Source organism: Trachinotus anak, unplaced genomic scaffold (assembly GCF_046630095.1).
Source record: "Trachinotus anak isolate AG129_WGS33_773 ecotype Australia unplaced genomic scaffold, CSIRO_AGI_Tana_v1 ptg000012l, whole genome shotgun sequence".
NCBI classification, from domain to species: Eukaryota; Metazoa; Chordata; class Actinopteri; order Carangiformes; family Carangidae; genus Trachinotus; species Trachinotus anak.
Genome location: NW_027273863.1, coordinates 7,370,810 through 7,385,807, shown reverse-complemented (window position 1 = coordinate 7,385,807; position 14,998 = coordinate 7,370,810). Strand labels below are relative to the sequence as shown.

General features: G+C 40.5%; 1 protein-coding gene across 4 annotated transcripts in view; it reads left to right on the top strand.

The window, feature by feature from the left end:
- The first annotated feature begins 700 nt into the window (after positions 1-700).
- Positions 701-14,998, top strand: part of LOC139628978 (abl interactor 1-like) — a 25,027-nt gene continuing 10,729 nt past the window's right edge. For 2 of the 4 annotated variants that reach the window (XM_071491271.1, XM_071491269.1), the window contains exons 1-4: positions 701-944; positions 6,641-6,808; positions 11,884-12,060; positions 14,732-14,746. In XM_071491271.1, the coding sequence (XP_071347372.1) occupies positions 828-944; positions 6,641-6,808; positions 11,884-12,060; positions 14,732-14,746 (477 nt within the window). In that variant the 5' untranslated portion in view covers positions 701-827. The remainder of the gene's footprint in view (positions 945-6,640; positions 6,809-11,883; positions 12,061-14,731; positions 14,747-14,998) is intronic. The other 2 variants (XM_071491272.1, XM_071491270.1) reach the window with 1 other exon arrangement.

Genomic DNA, 14,998 nt, shown 5'->3' with positions numbered 1-14,998 from the left:
ATAATATTATTATTTTATATTATTATAATATTATTATAGAATAACTGGTATGATAGTGATGAGTCAGTACCCTATGAAATTGTTTCAATAAATAGGCTAAACTGTAGCAGCTATCTATAATTCTTTCATGTTTAGGTTAACTATTCTATTTAAGCTTGTGGTACGTCTTAAAATGAAGTGATGATCATCTAGATGTTAGTTATTGCTGTCAAATTTAAGTCTCACTTTTACAGATAGTTATTTGTGCCTTTATTTTTGTAATCTTATTTTTAGGCTGAGAAATCCTATTTATAAATTTGACATAATTTATATCTTATTCGTGCTTTTTTGTCTGTGTTTTAATGTAAAATGACTAAAAAGGGGGTAACACATAATATACATAAATAAATAATAAATTAGAACAGGTATTACTACTATTATTACATTACACTAATGTAATATTATCAATTATTTAGTGATAGTAATGCAAGTCATGTGAATAATAATAATAATAACAACAACAACAGTACTAATAACTAAATTATATCCTCATATCATTATATACTACAATTATGTCGTATTACTAGTATACACTTATGTTACCACTGAATGATACAGCATCGCAATGACATTTCATTGGTCTACTGCTCTTCTCTGTCGGCCATTCAGCCAATCAGAGCTCTTCGTTTATAACGTAGCTGCGATTTGTTACGGGCCGTTGTGACTCGGAGGCCAGCAGCCCCACAATGCCAGGCGGGGGAGCCCCTTTCTCAGCAGCACACCACAGCATCACCGCCGCGCCTCACTGAAAAAAGGACAGAGAGGAGAGAAATGCAAAGGGATGTAAGATGGCAGAGCTACAAATGCTATTAGAGGAGGAAATCCCTGCCGGTAAAAGAGCGCTTGTGGAAAGCTACCAGAACCTGTCCCGGGTAGCGGAATACTGTGAAAACAATTATGTCCAGGTAAGAGATGCCTAACGGCCGTTAGCTTGGCTGGGTTTATCCGTAATCTCCGTCGTGTCTGCGGCGCTGTAACGTTAGTAGAAGTGAGTGAAACCACAGGGACAGGAAATGCTGGTCGCAACGAAAGGATCCACAAACCGCTAGCTAAACCGAGTGGCCTTTTCCCCCGGCACATGAAGCGCGGCTCGGCGCTGTGTCAGGCATGGCTGTATTTCGCTATTTTCTGGTCGAGGCTAGTCGGCCCCGTGTCCCGGAGCCGTGCTCACAGTTAACGGCGAAGCTCGAAGAGCTGCTGGGGGCTTTCAGAGGGTGTGTCGGTGTTACGAGCCACTGGTTTGTCATTGACTACATTCCCTGATAGGTACCCGTGAGTGAACATAATCTCGGTCATGATCTCGGCCCCATATGTGTTTGTGTGTGTGTGTGTTTTTTATTTTATTTTTATTTTTTATCAATTTTTACTTGATTTAAACCAAACAGGCGTCACACGTTTAGGCCACATAATGTTGTTATATAGGAAAAAAATGCGAATAAAACCTATGAAAAGACATTTTACTTGTGTGAAATTCAAAGGCTGGTATTTAGTAACATATTTACGGCTGTTATATCAGAAAAAGAAAGAAAACGCATAGTCACTATAAACTCACCATAACTGTGCCATATTGAGTAAAGACAACCTACTAACTGAGACTTCCAGTTGATATTCTTTCCCATTAGCCTCTAACACAGGCACCAAGCATCATATGTTAGGTTGCCTGTCAGTGGACATCATTATGCAGGCCAGGTCCTTAAAGAAAACCATAAATAAGATCTGAGGTGTGCAGTCAAACCACTCATGATGCACAGATCAGGTGTCTACCACAGTTCTGAAAACGTGGCTCCACAGCTCGTCCTTGATGAATTATTTGCCTGTAATCAAATGCATGGTGCAGGTTAAATATAGGTGTGCCTGCTTGTTTTTGCGTATCAAGGCTGATTGTGAAATGAGTGTCAGGAATAGGATGAATCAGTGCTCAGTAGTACTGGGGCATTCAGACCCTAAGTTTCATTTTTATGATCATTTTGTTAATGTTTTTGGAATTAACTTTTTTAAAGGGAAGCGTCATTGCTGCCAGTCCTTTCTCCACTTTCACAATACTATTAAAGATGATCCAGTGACATGATAATATTATTTTAATAAAAATAGGGTTCATGGTCTAAGGTGAGTAAAATATTTTTATAAAACATTTTTTTTGGGACGTCAAGCCTGAAGAGTTTCTTGTAATAAACCTCCTCGCTGTCTCTCTGCTGTGGTGAGAGTGTGTTCAGTAAATGTGGGTGTGAGTGTGAGCTGACACTGTAGACCATCAGTAGGCTGAATGGTCTGGTGAAAACAGCAGTGTCTGCTGACAAACGGGCACAAACCAGACACCCCACAGTGTTCCAGCATGGTAATTTTTTGACTGTGGTGCTGTGAAAACCCACCATTAGGCTGTAATAACACGTCAGGTCACTTCGCCGTGGTTGTCATAAGAAAAGCAATGTAGGTTACACTGCTCGTATGCACTTACTAGTGGGTTTTGCTCAAAGGTTGTGCTATTACCAAATGTTATTTAAAATGCCATAGGTTAGGCGGGGTCACACTTTCCCATTTACTCGAATGGGAAAATGGTCTCAAACTGTAGGACCCCACTGTTCATCTCCCTTAGCAGCCAATTTATTTGAGGTGGACAGTTTGAGAAGAAATGTTGTGCTTGTAGTGGTAAACCTATCTGCAATCAGCAACAGTGGGTTAGATGTTAAAGTGCCTTGCTTCAGTCTGGAGACCAGACAGATTGATTTATTCACATTCACTTGTGGATGTTCTAAATTTCAGTAATTCAGATTATTGTAGAGGTTTATGTGGTTTCCCTCATAAAATTTAGCGAGGATAGGAGTGATGCTTCATGCACCCAAATCCAAATTTTAAGAATCTTTTTGCTGATTGATGATGCTCACAAATCAGCAGTTTGGAGTTTGCTGCAGTGAAATTCATAATTGGCAGCTAACCACACATGTGAGGTGTTGCAAATCGACAACAGACATTCTCAAATGTGATTTTGATGCATGACTGATGGACCTTTCACACAGCAAGAACAAAAAAAGGACACGTTAGAGGAAATCTTGCGCCACTCTGCATGAAGCAAGGATGGAAATAAGCAAAGAGGAGATTACAGTTGTGAATTTGAAGTGAACATGTTTGCATCATATCACCTCCTTCTGTAACCTAAGACGTTATGAAATGTATGAGTCACATGACACGACTAATGCACTGTGATCCGCATCATCCACATAAGATTTATTGCCTTCATTAATGTTGCTTCTATTTAATGTGTAGCAGATTGAGACAGAGACAGTGATGCACGATAGACCCAGAGATCTGAACTGTCATTGTAGGGATGTCCGTTTTAAACATCTCATTATAAGCACACACACATCTTAGCTAAAATTAAGTGTTACAATTGACAGCATCCCATATTATTTACAAATGCTTTGGCTCTTTCTGAACTCATTCATGTGATGTGGATGCAGGATGATTTTCATCCCGTTAACTGCTGATTTCGGAGCCATATCTTGTTGTGTCACTTTCTACTGCAATATTTAGAATATTGTGTTTTTGCTACGGCAGGATAGTCATGGCCTGGAATATGAACATGCTTGTGTGTGTGGCTTCTCGTGAATAATGATTTCTTCAGGGACATTAAAAGAATTAGCGAGACACACTTGACAGACAGTGAGGAGGCTTTGCATGCCATTATGGTTCATGCTCAGATTGTGTGCAGTGGGATTCGTGTGATATGTTTCTGTATTCTGAATAAAGTCTTAAATTGAGCCTTTTGCTCCAAGTTGTCTTTGTCACACCCTGTTGTCATAGATGTAAAAAAAAATACCTGGTCGTCTTTATGTAGGATAAATCTGCATAATCCTGCGGGGAATAACAAATGCAGCTGTGTATTCACTCTTTCGACTGACAGTGCACATCCTGATATGTAAATCCACCCTGTGATGCTGGAGTTTTATTCTTAGATGAGATATTTAAAATGGGCCATTTGGAAAACTGACAGTGTCACCTTCAACATTTTTGGTGGCATGAAAGCAGAACTCAGCTTTCTTCAGACCTTTGGATACTAAAATAGCAGCTCTTTGAAGTAAAGAAGAAGAATGAAATCATGCTGTTTTTTTTGCTGTTTCTGTAAATGGATCTTAACATTTAGGTTTTAAAAAATGCTTCATCTTAAAATTAACACTTATTTTTGCATTTTGTTACAGTATGTAGTTTGCATATCTAAACCACAAAGCACCAGGTATCAGTTCCAAATTTAAGAGAAATTGATTTTTTTTTTCTTTATCCAAGAAGTTGTGTGGAAAATAAGACATTAGGTGGAATCTTGTGATTTTACTTAGTATTTCCCCTCATGTTGAACCCACCAAAATCCCCACTTCAGCTCACGTTGCCCCTCTGACTCATGGGCTTCTTCTGTAATGACTCATGAGGTTCAGAATATTCCAGTATCAGACGTGTTAACTTTAATATGACACTCAGAAATTACTTTATTTTTTGCATTGTTAAGGTTGAGTCTGGTGCTTGACAAAAAAGGAATTCCAAGTGGAGTGCTTACAAAAGGCCTTTTGTGAGCTGAATATGAAACATAATATCTCAAAGCAGGAGAGAGAGTGAGTAGGAGAGAGGGAGAGAGGTCCATAATGAACAGTGTGTATTAGGGAGATGTAGGCTGTTATTGCCAGTTGGTTTTACATGCAAGATATTTTCAGACTATTTTAATTAGTTTGATTCTGCTGGAAGTTTTAACCTCTCTTTAAACCCCTGATAACAGCCCCTCCCTGCTGCACTGTGTTAAAGATCACAGTGTGTCTTTCCTGACTAACATTACTATTTATGTGTATGTGTAAATGTGTAACCACCTCACCACTGGGTTGGTAATTGTGATGCGTGAGTGACTCATGAGAGCAAAATGTGACTGCAAGGTGCAAGGTGTTTCAGCGGTCTGAAAATGTCATTGGGAATACACCCAAGTCAGCGTTTTCCAAGCCCAGGTATGAGGACAGGCTGCAGCCTCTGGAACAGTGCTGAGTAAGCCTGCAATATTTCCTCTGTTTTACAAGCGGGTTTGTCCCCACAGACATCTGCCACAGGTATTGTTGCTGCAGGTGGTCTGCAAAGTAGCGGGTGGGCAGGTGGCCATGTTGTGAAGTGGTGTCATGATGCCGCCGCACACACTCAGCAAATCCTTGTCTGGTAGCAGCAGGTAAATCATAGCTTTTGTCTCAAACTGCATTTATGGGAACGCAAGATTACAGTTTTCACAGTAGGCTAAAGTAATCATAGTGACTGAGCAGTTTGAGATATGGCTACAGATCAAACTCAGCTGGTATAAGAGTTTATTACGGAACAGTTCAGCATTTAGAAAAATGTGAAAATGTCCTCTCTTGCCAAGAGTTAAATAAAAAGATTGAGACTGCTCTCATGTCTGTCTGCGAGTAATGAAGCTAGATCCACGAGATGATTAGCTTAGATTAGTTTAGCATAAAGACTGGAAGCAGAGGGAAACAGCTATAGCTAGCCTGCTAGCATGTAACTTAGCGTAAAACTTTTTCTATCTTCATTTCATTTTAAAAAATCAAAAATATTATATATTGTATAAGTCATTTTTTTGTATTTTCAAGTACATAAGTAGCAGCTATTACGCTCAAGAGTGTCGCAGTTTATCAGTTTAGTTTTTATAATTTGTTACATTTTTCATTCATCAAAATTAGTCTTTTGGTTATGCTGACGTAGCTACAAAATGTCATCATATTAGTATTAGTATTTTAAAATTTAAATGTTCAAGTTTTTGTAATACGATTACAGTATGTAGCAAAATACTAAACATTTGCAGGTCATAGTATCTGTCTTTTATTGGTGTGAAAATGGAACAGTTTTGGTTTTGACTTTTAATGAAACAAACTAATGATTTATTTTTTATTTTTTTAACCTAATGAGGAATTGATTAATGGAATATGAAAATCAGTACTATATTCATACTGAACATGGCTGTCAGTTGTTTTCCTACCCCCTGAAAAACACTGAGTGTCCCCTGTCAGAGTGGTTCTCTGTGTGGCCTTCTTTTATCCCTGTTTTGCTTCCAAACTATAAATATGTCCATTCAGTCCTGTTGCTATTTAAAGGTGTCCAGGAACAGATTTGCGCAGCTGGGTAGAGATTTGGGATCCAAGGAAATGTCTTGGCATTCCTGCTCACTGGGCACTACTCCCACCATGCACCTGTCCCATGTTGTTCATCTGAGGTATTCGGAAGTTATTGTTGTCCGATTCCAGGCTGCTTTACATTCCACAATAGTCGTTCCACCAGAGAATCATATCGCCTCTCGTTCACTTCCCTTCTGATTTTAACAGAGCGCTGCTGCACTTTAACAGTCACAATTCAATGGTCGAGGCAAACACTGTTCCCTATAGGGAAACTGCCCTCTCATGCTCACTCTCTCAACTGATAAGAGAGTATCAATGACAGTGCAGCATTTCCTCTTGACTTTTGTCGACATCCTACCTCACTTCCCTCTGCCAACTTCTCCATTTCTTCCACCTCCACATCCTTTCACTTGTTTTTTTGTGATTTCTGATTCCTCTTCTTCTCTCTCCTTCTTACCTTTCACTGCCAGGCTCAAGACAAGAAGAAGGCCCTGGAGGAGACCAAGGCCTACACCACCCAGTCTCTGGCCAGCGTGGCCTACCAGATCAATGCCTTAGCTAACAATGTGCTGCAGCTGCTGGACATCCAGGCCTCGCAACTACGACGCATGGAGTCCTCCATCAACCACATTTCCCAGGTACACATGGACACCAAAATGCAATGCATCCAAAACAGCAATATGTATGTATTGCAACATGCATTACATACAAAAACAGCTTCTAAAATTTAAAAGTCATTCACCTTCTTTACTTTATTTATCCCAAAATAAGAATGAACAGAAGCGTCTCATGGTTTGCATCAAACTGAACTGGACAATTTGTCTCCAGAACGATGCATCAGCAAAGGATGTTAATTCTCAAATAACAGCAGGGGACTTAATTTACCTCCTCTGCAGTGTTAACCAGGGCTTTACTCAAAACAGAATTATATTATATGTAGTCCTTTATTTCTAATTTACCCTGTTTTTATAAGTTCATGTCATCATATTTAGTAAGACATATCCTTTCTGATCCAGCTCCTGTTAATAAGCTTTTAATGCAAACTCAAAACTTCCTTGATGTTTACCTGTTGTCTTCATGAATCCAGCATGATTTACATCTACACAGCGCTAATTCCATCAGTACAACAGCAGAGTTGTGTCATAGTCTCCACTGGTTTCTCATCTGTTATAGAAATACTGTTTTCATACACAAATTATTTCCATTCATTTGCTATTTTTCGATCGATTAGGAGCCTTTCAGTCCCTCGCTTTTAATCTGAAAAATCTGCAGGAAGTGTAACTGACAGTGGCTTAACAGTGAGAATGAAGATTGTATTTCTATTAAGATTAAAAACAGTGAGTCACGTTACTCGTGATAAAAATGTTCATGTTTTTGGTTGTTATTTAATCTGAGAATTTGTGTTATTCATGTTTGGTGATGCAGATAAACAAACCTTGACCCTCTATATCCTACATTTATCCTACTCACTGGTGGATCAATGTATGACTGTGCTTGATTGTCTTCTGTAGAAGAAACTTATTTAAGGATAATGAAATACAACCAGCTGATATTATTCTCGGCCATAACATCAAAGTGCACAATCACACATCAGACATGATGCAGACAGACAGATATGGCAGAGGGCATGGATCATGCTGAAGCTGCCAAACCTCCACAGCCCCTCTTCAGTCCCTCTTGCTTCATCAGCAGTCCTCTCTCTATCAAACGCTTCCCCTCTCTGTGCGCTCCGTGCGGCCACCCTGCCTGTCAGCCAGTGAATGTCCCCGTCCTCTCCCTGTGTGCTTCATTAAGCCTGTCAGGGATGAAGTGAAATCCTGACGCCAGCACTCTCGCCTGGTCAACATTCCCAGCTCCCACTTCGCTCCACAGGCTGCTGGATGGAGCGGAGTTAGTCGCGGTGTGACGATGAACAACGACAGTCTTTTATTGATCCTTTAGAGATGGTCAGTGGTTCTTTATGGTCCCCTCTTTGATATCCCCTCTAAAGATGTAAGAGCTCTGTAGGGCCTTAAACACTGGTGTCAACACTTGACAGTGCACTGGTACAGAAACTGCTGAGTCAGTATGGTGACTTTAGTGTAGGTGGAATTGAAAGTTTTTGTGGTTTTGAAAGAAGAAAGAGACTCAAATCAGCTTCTGCTCATCATGTTCAAAATAGAACTGTGTACTAAAGTCAACAAACAAGCAACTACCAACATATATCATGAGAGCAGTGACAGGGCCGCAGCAGAGCAGGACAGTGAAGGACTAATATTCATTGTTTAATGGAAAGCCACGATGAGATACAGGAGAGTGGTACATATCATTTCTTTGTTAGCAGAGTTTCAAAATGATACTTACTGTTCTAACCGTGGCAAGAAAAGGCACCACAGTTAATGTGATTGTGATATGAGGCGCAGATTCAGCTGGAATGGTCATTTTTGCATTTCATTGTCACTGAAAAAAAAGAAATAAAAATATTGATGTGATTTTTGTTGGGGCTTGTACCTAAGCAGCATGTTCCCTAACGTGTGGAGAATATGATTTGCAGGCACAACAATGCGTCATTTATGGTCTGTTGTGACACATTTTACCTTTAAAAGAATTGCAGCTCCTGCGTTTTGGATATTTCACTTAGCCATATTTTGACTTCAGTAATGTTTCGATTGATTGTTCAGCCCCACAATAAACAAACATGATGCAATATTATAAACTTACCAGCCCTGGCTTCATGAAAGACAATCCAATGGCATGGGTGGTAGAAAATATCAAAATGTACCATCCGTGCTGCTGTGTCAAAGTCGATGTTTAGGGGCATGGATTGGTTGGAATTACCTCGAATTGTTGAATCTAGAGAAAAATGAATTTACCTCTACATGCATCTCACACACACCCTCGCAGTGATGTGTTGAAGAAATTAAATTATAACTTGCTCGGCTGTGCCAAGTATTTTTCTGGTTTAGTTTGTGGAAATTGTCTCGACTTGAAAGAGTTAAATGGGATTATAAAGAGGACTGTAGCCAAACGCTGCTGCCAAATCCAAGTCCCAACTCTGTAGGATTTGCAAGCCCACAGCAGAGTGGGCTGTCACAAAATCATCCAAGAGAAGCTGCTACCTAAATGCAAATCAACAGCGTGTTTAATCAAAGCAGAGCTGTGGCAGTCTGGTTCTCCTCTTTGTGTACATCTGCTAAATTGAACGGTTGTGTGTGTGCATTCGGGCACAGTATCTGAACCCAAACCAGTGCAACAGTAAACAAAACAGAACTGCTTCTTTTTGATTCTATTACCACTGGGAAAAAGAAAATGAAGGAGCTTCCCATGAGTCTCTTTACCCCTCTTTTCCATTTCCTTGAGCCCTGTCTGCCAGTTTGCTTTCCGATTCATCCTTTCCCTTTTTCTCCTAAATTGTCATTCATCAACTCAATAACCCACTTGTGCCTCTTGCAGCTCAATTTCAATTGGTCAAATCCTCTCAAGTGCAGAAAGTACCTTGAATGATTCGTGAGTGTAAATGAAAAAAATGATAACGACATAAATCCAGACAGTTGTGAGGTTCCATCCAAAACCCCAGAATATTAGTGTCCACAGTGGACTCGTCTGGTTTGTAGACTTGTTACCAGGCCATACATGAGCTCACTGATGTATGAAATCACACATCTGTTGACATGCCTTGTAATCTCAGTTCAGACTACATCATATTTTCCTCCTATGCAACAGCAGACATCTACAGCTTGTTCCACTGAGCTGCAGAGAATTGCTGAAGCACAGATTTATTAGGTTGAACCTGCTGCACAGATCCAACAGTGAAAACTACGGCTGCATCTGTTCTCAGAAACTCACCGCAGAGGTGGAGCAGACAGCCAGATGTTTATTAGTGTAAAGAGATTATAAAAGAAAATGAGATTGAGAGAACGCAGGAAGGGCAGACAGAGGTCTGTCGTCAACAGTAACAGTTATTATGTCTAGATGTTTCCTAAAGACTATCTCACTTGGATAACTTTTTTTTAGCAATCTGAGTGTAGTGGAAATGCTGAAATGGAGCTGAGAGGATCCGGTCATAGCCTGCGGATGTGCACCATGATTGTTGCCCTGCTGCTTTAATGTTTCCCTATTGTCATGATTTATTTTCTGTTCCATGGTAATGCAGCATAAACACAAGGTGGTCACAGCATCTGTTGTCTGCTGTACAGTGTGTGTTCATTTTAAATAATGTAGGTTTAAATCTGGAGACTATAAAGTTCATTTTCTGAGCTTGTATCCCACCTTCCTTTCTTCTCTGTCTTGACAGCACATCAGATGCTTCTACTTGTGTGTCTCTATCTCATCTCTCTCTCTCTCTGCCTCTCTGTCCTTCTGAGTTTTCTTGCTCTCGCTTTCTCTAATCTGCACTCCACCTCCACTCGCCTATCACTGGCAGGAAATAGGCGGGTCGTTTTTGTACTTCCCAGCTGAAGCTGGGCGTGTCGCTTCAGTTTCCTCTCCTAAAAAAAGACCCTAGCATGTTGTCTCTATATATACTGTAGGTCACACGCAACAAGAGACACGGAGCGTTTTGCACAGCATGAGGGAGTGGCAGTTGCAGGTCAACTTCACAAAATCAGACTTTCAATCTCTCAGCTGAATTTTTCATCTCCAGCACCCAGACAGAGGCGGCTGCAGCAGTGGAACTGTCAGGTCGACTCAATGGTGATCGATGCTTGACCTTGTTGCTGAAAGGGAAAAAGATTTACCCACAAAAAATGCAGTCACACACGTACACACAAATGTGTGTTTTACCATCTAATGAGCTACAGCACATTTAGCGTTAGCAACACATGTTTATTGAAGTATACATTAAGTGTATGTATAGATATGTACACCTAAACTCTGCTCCAAGTGTGACCTCATTCCACACATGAAGCCCTCCATCCTCCCTCATTCTTCAGTACTCTTCATTCAGTACTTTCCCTCACCCCCCGCATCCATCACTCCTTCCAGTTTCATCTATCATTCATAAATTGAAAGCCAGTCCCTGCAGGGCGCCTGCTGTGAGTAGGTGCTGTGAGCGATGATGACTGTAATCGCACAAGAGATGGAGGTCATTGGTATTTTCAATTGGTCCTGGAGCGAGGGGTTAAAGGAGAGTGTTGTCAAATTGGCCCCAGGGTGGAGGCCAATGGAGCAGAATAGTGGGTCAGTAGGAGTTCAGACGGATGGACCCAGAGTGTGTGTCCAAGCAGTGGGAGGCCTTGGGATTGAAAAACCACAGAGGAATGAACTGGATGAAATTCAGACATGATTTTCTTCTTCATATAAATACACGTTCATTTTGCTGTTGATATCACACAACGTGGGCTGAAAGTGTCAAGTTGTGAAATGTCTTACTGTAATCGTAGCAGGTGTTAAATATTGATGTCAAATTTATAAATAAACTTTGGCACTTGAATCATCACTGGATCTCACCTAATAGCAAATAAGCATAGATAAATAAAAGGTGTTGTTATTCTTTCATTGTATTCCTTCTATTTTTATTCTACAAATTATAAAAAGATAACTTGCAAATTACTGTAACAGGCCACATGGAGGCCGTTTAGTCGAATATATTGACCAGAGAAAAAGAAACCATGCCTGTCTCTAATAATAACTTGTATTAAATCAAGGTAGCTTGAGCTGAGGTGAATGCAGGTGAAATGGAGATTTCACAGTATGGACAGTTAAACACGATTTTCTTCATTTCTACATCCTGCAGACAGTGGACATTCATAAAGAAAAGGTGGCTCGTCGAGAGATCGGCATCCTGACCACGAACAAAAACACCTCTCGCACCCACAAGATCATCGCCCCCGGCAACATGGAGCGGCCGGTGCGCTACATTCGAAAGCCCATCGACTACACACTGCTGGATGATGTGGGACACGGTGTCAAAGTAAGATTCCTTTGGTTGTTATTTCAAAATAAAAGCCCTCAGTTTGTTGTAGTGCATACAAAGCAGATTTAAAGATCAGTAAATCTCATATATGTGTATTTGTTTAGCTACATTGCAGGAGCATCTTTGTTTCTGTTCACTCTGTAGCTGCTGGTTTTCAAAAAAGCACTCTGACACTCTTCTAGCTTCACCACCACCAGACTGTTGCAGCTCAATCTCAAAGTCATTACTTTGATATATTGTCTTGATTTGCAGTGTCGAGTTCACACCTGGCTCTTGCATGTGAACAAGCTGACTGTCTGCTTTCATGATCCACTTACACGCATCCACTCACACTGCAGGCCGATCAATACACTGGCCTTTCAGTTAATTAAGTACAGAAACGCCAAGACATGTAACAAACACTGGTCCAAGAACAAGATGCTAAGTTGGTAGCTGACTGTGGCTAAAAAGCTTTGCCTGTCCAAGGTCTTGCTCATGCCAAGTAACAGCTTCCTAAGCTGGAAGTTATTAGGAGAGTGGGTGTTTGTGTGTGTAGCTCAGAGTGTGAGCAAGAATGAGACACCTCAGCCAAGTGTTACTCACACCATCACATCCCCTATTGAGTCATGGGAAAATATTCTTTCAACCCTTTTCCGTCTCATTCTTCAATTTTTTTTATTCTCTCTCCCCATGATCCATCCGCTCTTTCCTCTCCTCTCCACTCTTCTTCTTTATCTCTTTCATTCAGCACACTGTGTGTTTGTGCTTGTGTGTTAGTGAGTTCACACGGTTATGTGCGTTGATTGTTGGTCATAAATTTCCGAATCGGCCTCTTCATCCCTCTCCCCCTGTCTGTCACTGCTGAGATAGCGGCTGTCCGCTGATTTTCAAACATCCGCTGATTCATATTCAAAAGCTGGTGTTTCCTCCTCTGAGAGCTGGCTCACACTGAGAAACGTTGGCATCGCTTGCTATGCAAATAAAGCATCATTCATGGATGCTGCAAATGGATGGATCTCTGCAGAAATCAGCGCAGATCAGTGTAGATGCAAGAAAAGTGCAACCTTTTTTTCCTTTTTAATTGCACTTACATGAGAAAACGTGAGTTAGACATCTGTAAAATGACTAATTCTAGGATGTCTACGTTTGCAGGGCACCTTGACTCTAATCAGGTTTAGTGGTTTTAATCAGGTTTGAATCATCACTTTAGGAGAGAAGAAAACTTCTCGGGTCTGTAGACCGCCTGGCTATAGGTTCATTTTAAATTCTCTGTGATTTCTCTGTCTTGCTTTGTGTGTGTGTGTGTCTAGCTCAGCACAGATAGAAATGCATATCATATTCCATATTTTTTCTTCAGAACACCCTCTCTCTTTCACATACACACGCACACACACACTCACACACACACGTCTGTGAATAATTCAGAATATAAAGGATTGATATAATTTCATACTCACCGCTGCACCAGCCACTAGACAGACAAAGACAAAGAATTTTTAGAGTAGTATACAAATGTTTGCATGTGAGTCTGTATTTGTTTTCATACATATACATGTTCATGTTGTGTTCATGCTGTGTGGGAGATAGCGGCTAATTAGCACAACATCCTCACAGCCTGTTTCCTCCAGGCTGTGGTGGATTCCCTAGAGCTGTCGAGGTGCGATCACCACCCCTCTGCCTTTCATCCACTCGACCAGGGCGACTCACCCACGGGTAGATGGGAAGTCAGACTCGAGCACAGAAAGACCCATTCACACGTTTACGGATGACTGTGCTCACCCCTCCGCCATAATAGCTTTTATTGGCATTACTAGCAGTTACCACGGTGACATAGTTTCAGCCGCTTCGACAGTCTGAACACCTCACTCCTGTTATTTATGACCTCACTTAAAACATCAGCGCAGCCATGTAGTAGTAAAGCCACTTCTCATTATTTCTAGTTAAGTAATTCTTATTCTGACTACAGGCTACAACACACGTCAAGACACTGATACACATAGAATAGGCTCATACACACACAGACACACACAAACAGGGCTGTTTCTGAAACAGATATTCCTCCAAATATTGTAATATAATGTAATGTAATATTATAATATTGCTGAAACAATGAGTTGTCAGAAAGTTTGAGCATCAATGAATTGTTTAAGTTCAAGAAAATGGGACATATTTCTCAGGTGCTGAAATTTGACAATTTTACACAATTTCTGTCATTGTAGATTTAATGCTCTTTGTTTCAGACAGATCAAGCTATTTAAATATGCCACCTCAGGCTCTGGGAAATTGTGATGAGTAATTGTTTTGCTATTTTTTACCCTGTACTCTAAACGGAATGAAATGGAAAATCAGCATCAGCTTCAGCCCTAAATGTGATAAAACCTGTTAATGTTACTGAAAAAGGGCGTAATTTTCCTTTGCCAGTGTGATAACACAGGCAGCTTGTGGAGCTAGGTTTTCACAAACACACACATTAGTCTCCTTGACGTCCTCTACCTGTCTCTACTCCCTTACTCGTTTCTTTCCACTATGTCTCCTGTATGTAAAAATTAGTAAGCAAAGAATAGTTCATGCAAAAAGCCAAAATTTCATGCTTGCTGTCTCTGTAATAATAATATTACTCACTTTTATAACCATTAACCAATGAGCATGTCTTGTTTTCTGTCTTCTCTTTTTGCCTGCTTGCACTCAGTGGCTTAAGGCCAAGGTAAGAGATGGTTGTCTTTCTCTTCTTTTTGTCATGTTTTGATTCTAGGTGCCCATGTACCTATTACAACTGTTTCTCATTTGTAAAACAAATGCAGGATGCTGATGATTACAGAATTGAGTTTTCATGGAACTAATATGATTCAGATTTTTTACAATGCAACAAGGCTGAATCATTGCACATTAGAGTATTTGAATCTCTTGTTGCCTGTTAACTGTATTTTTAATGGTCACAAGGTCACCAGTTGTCATT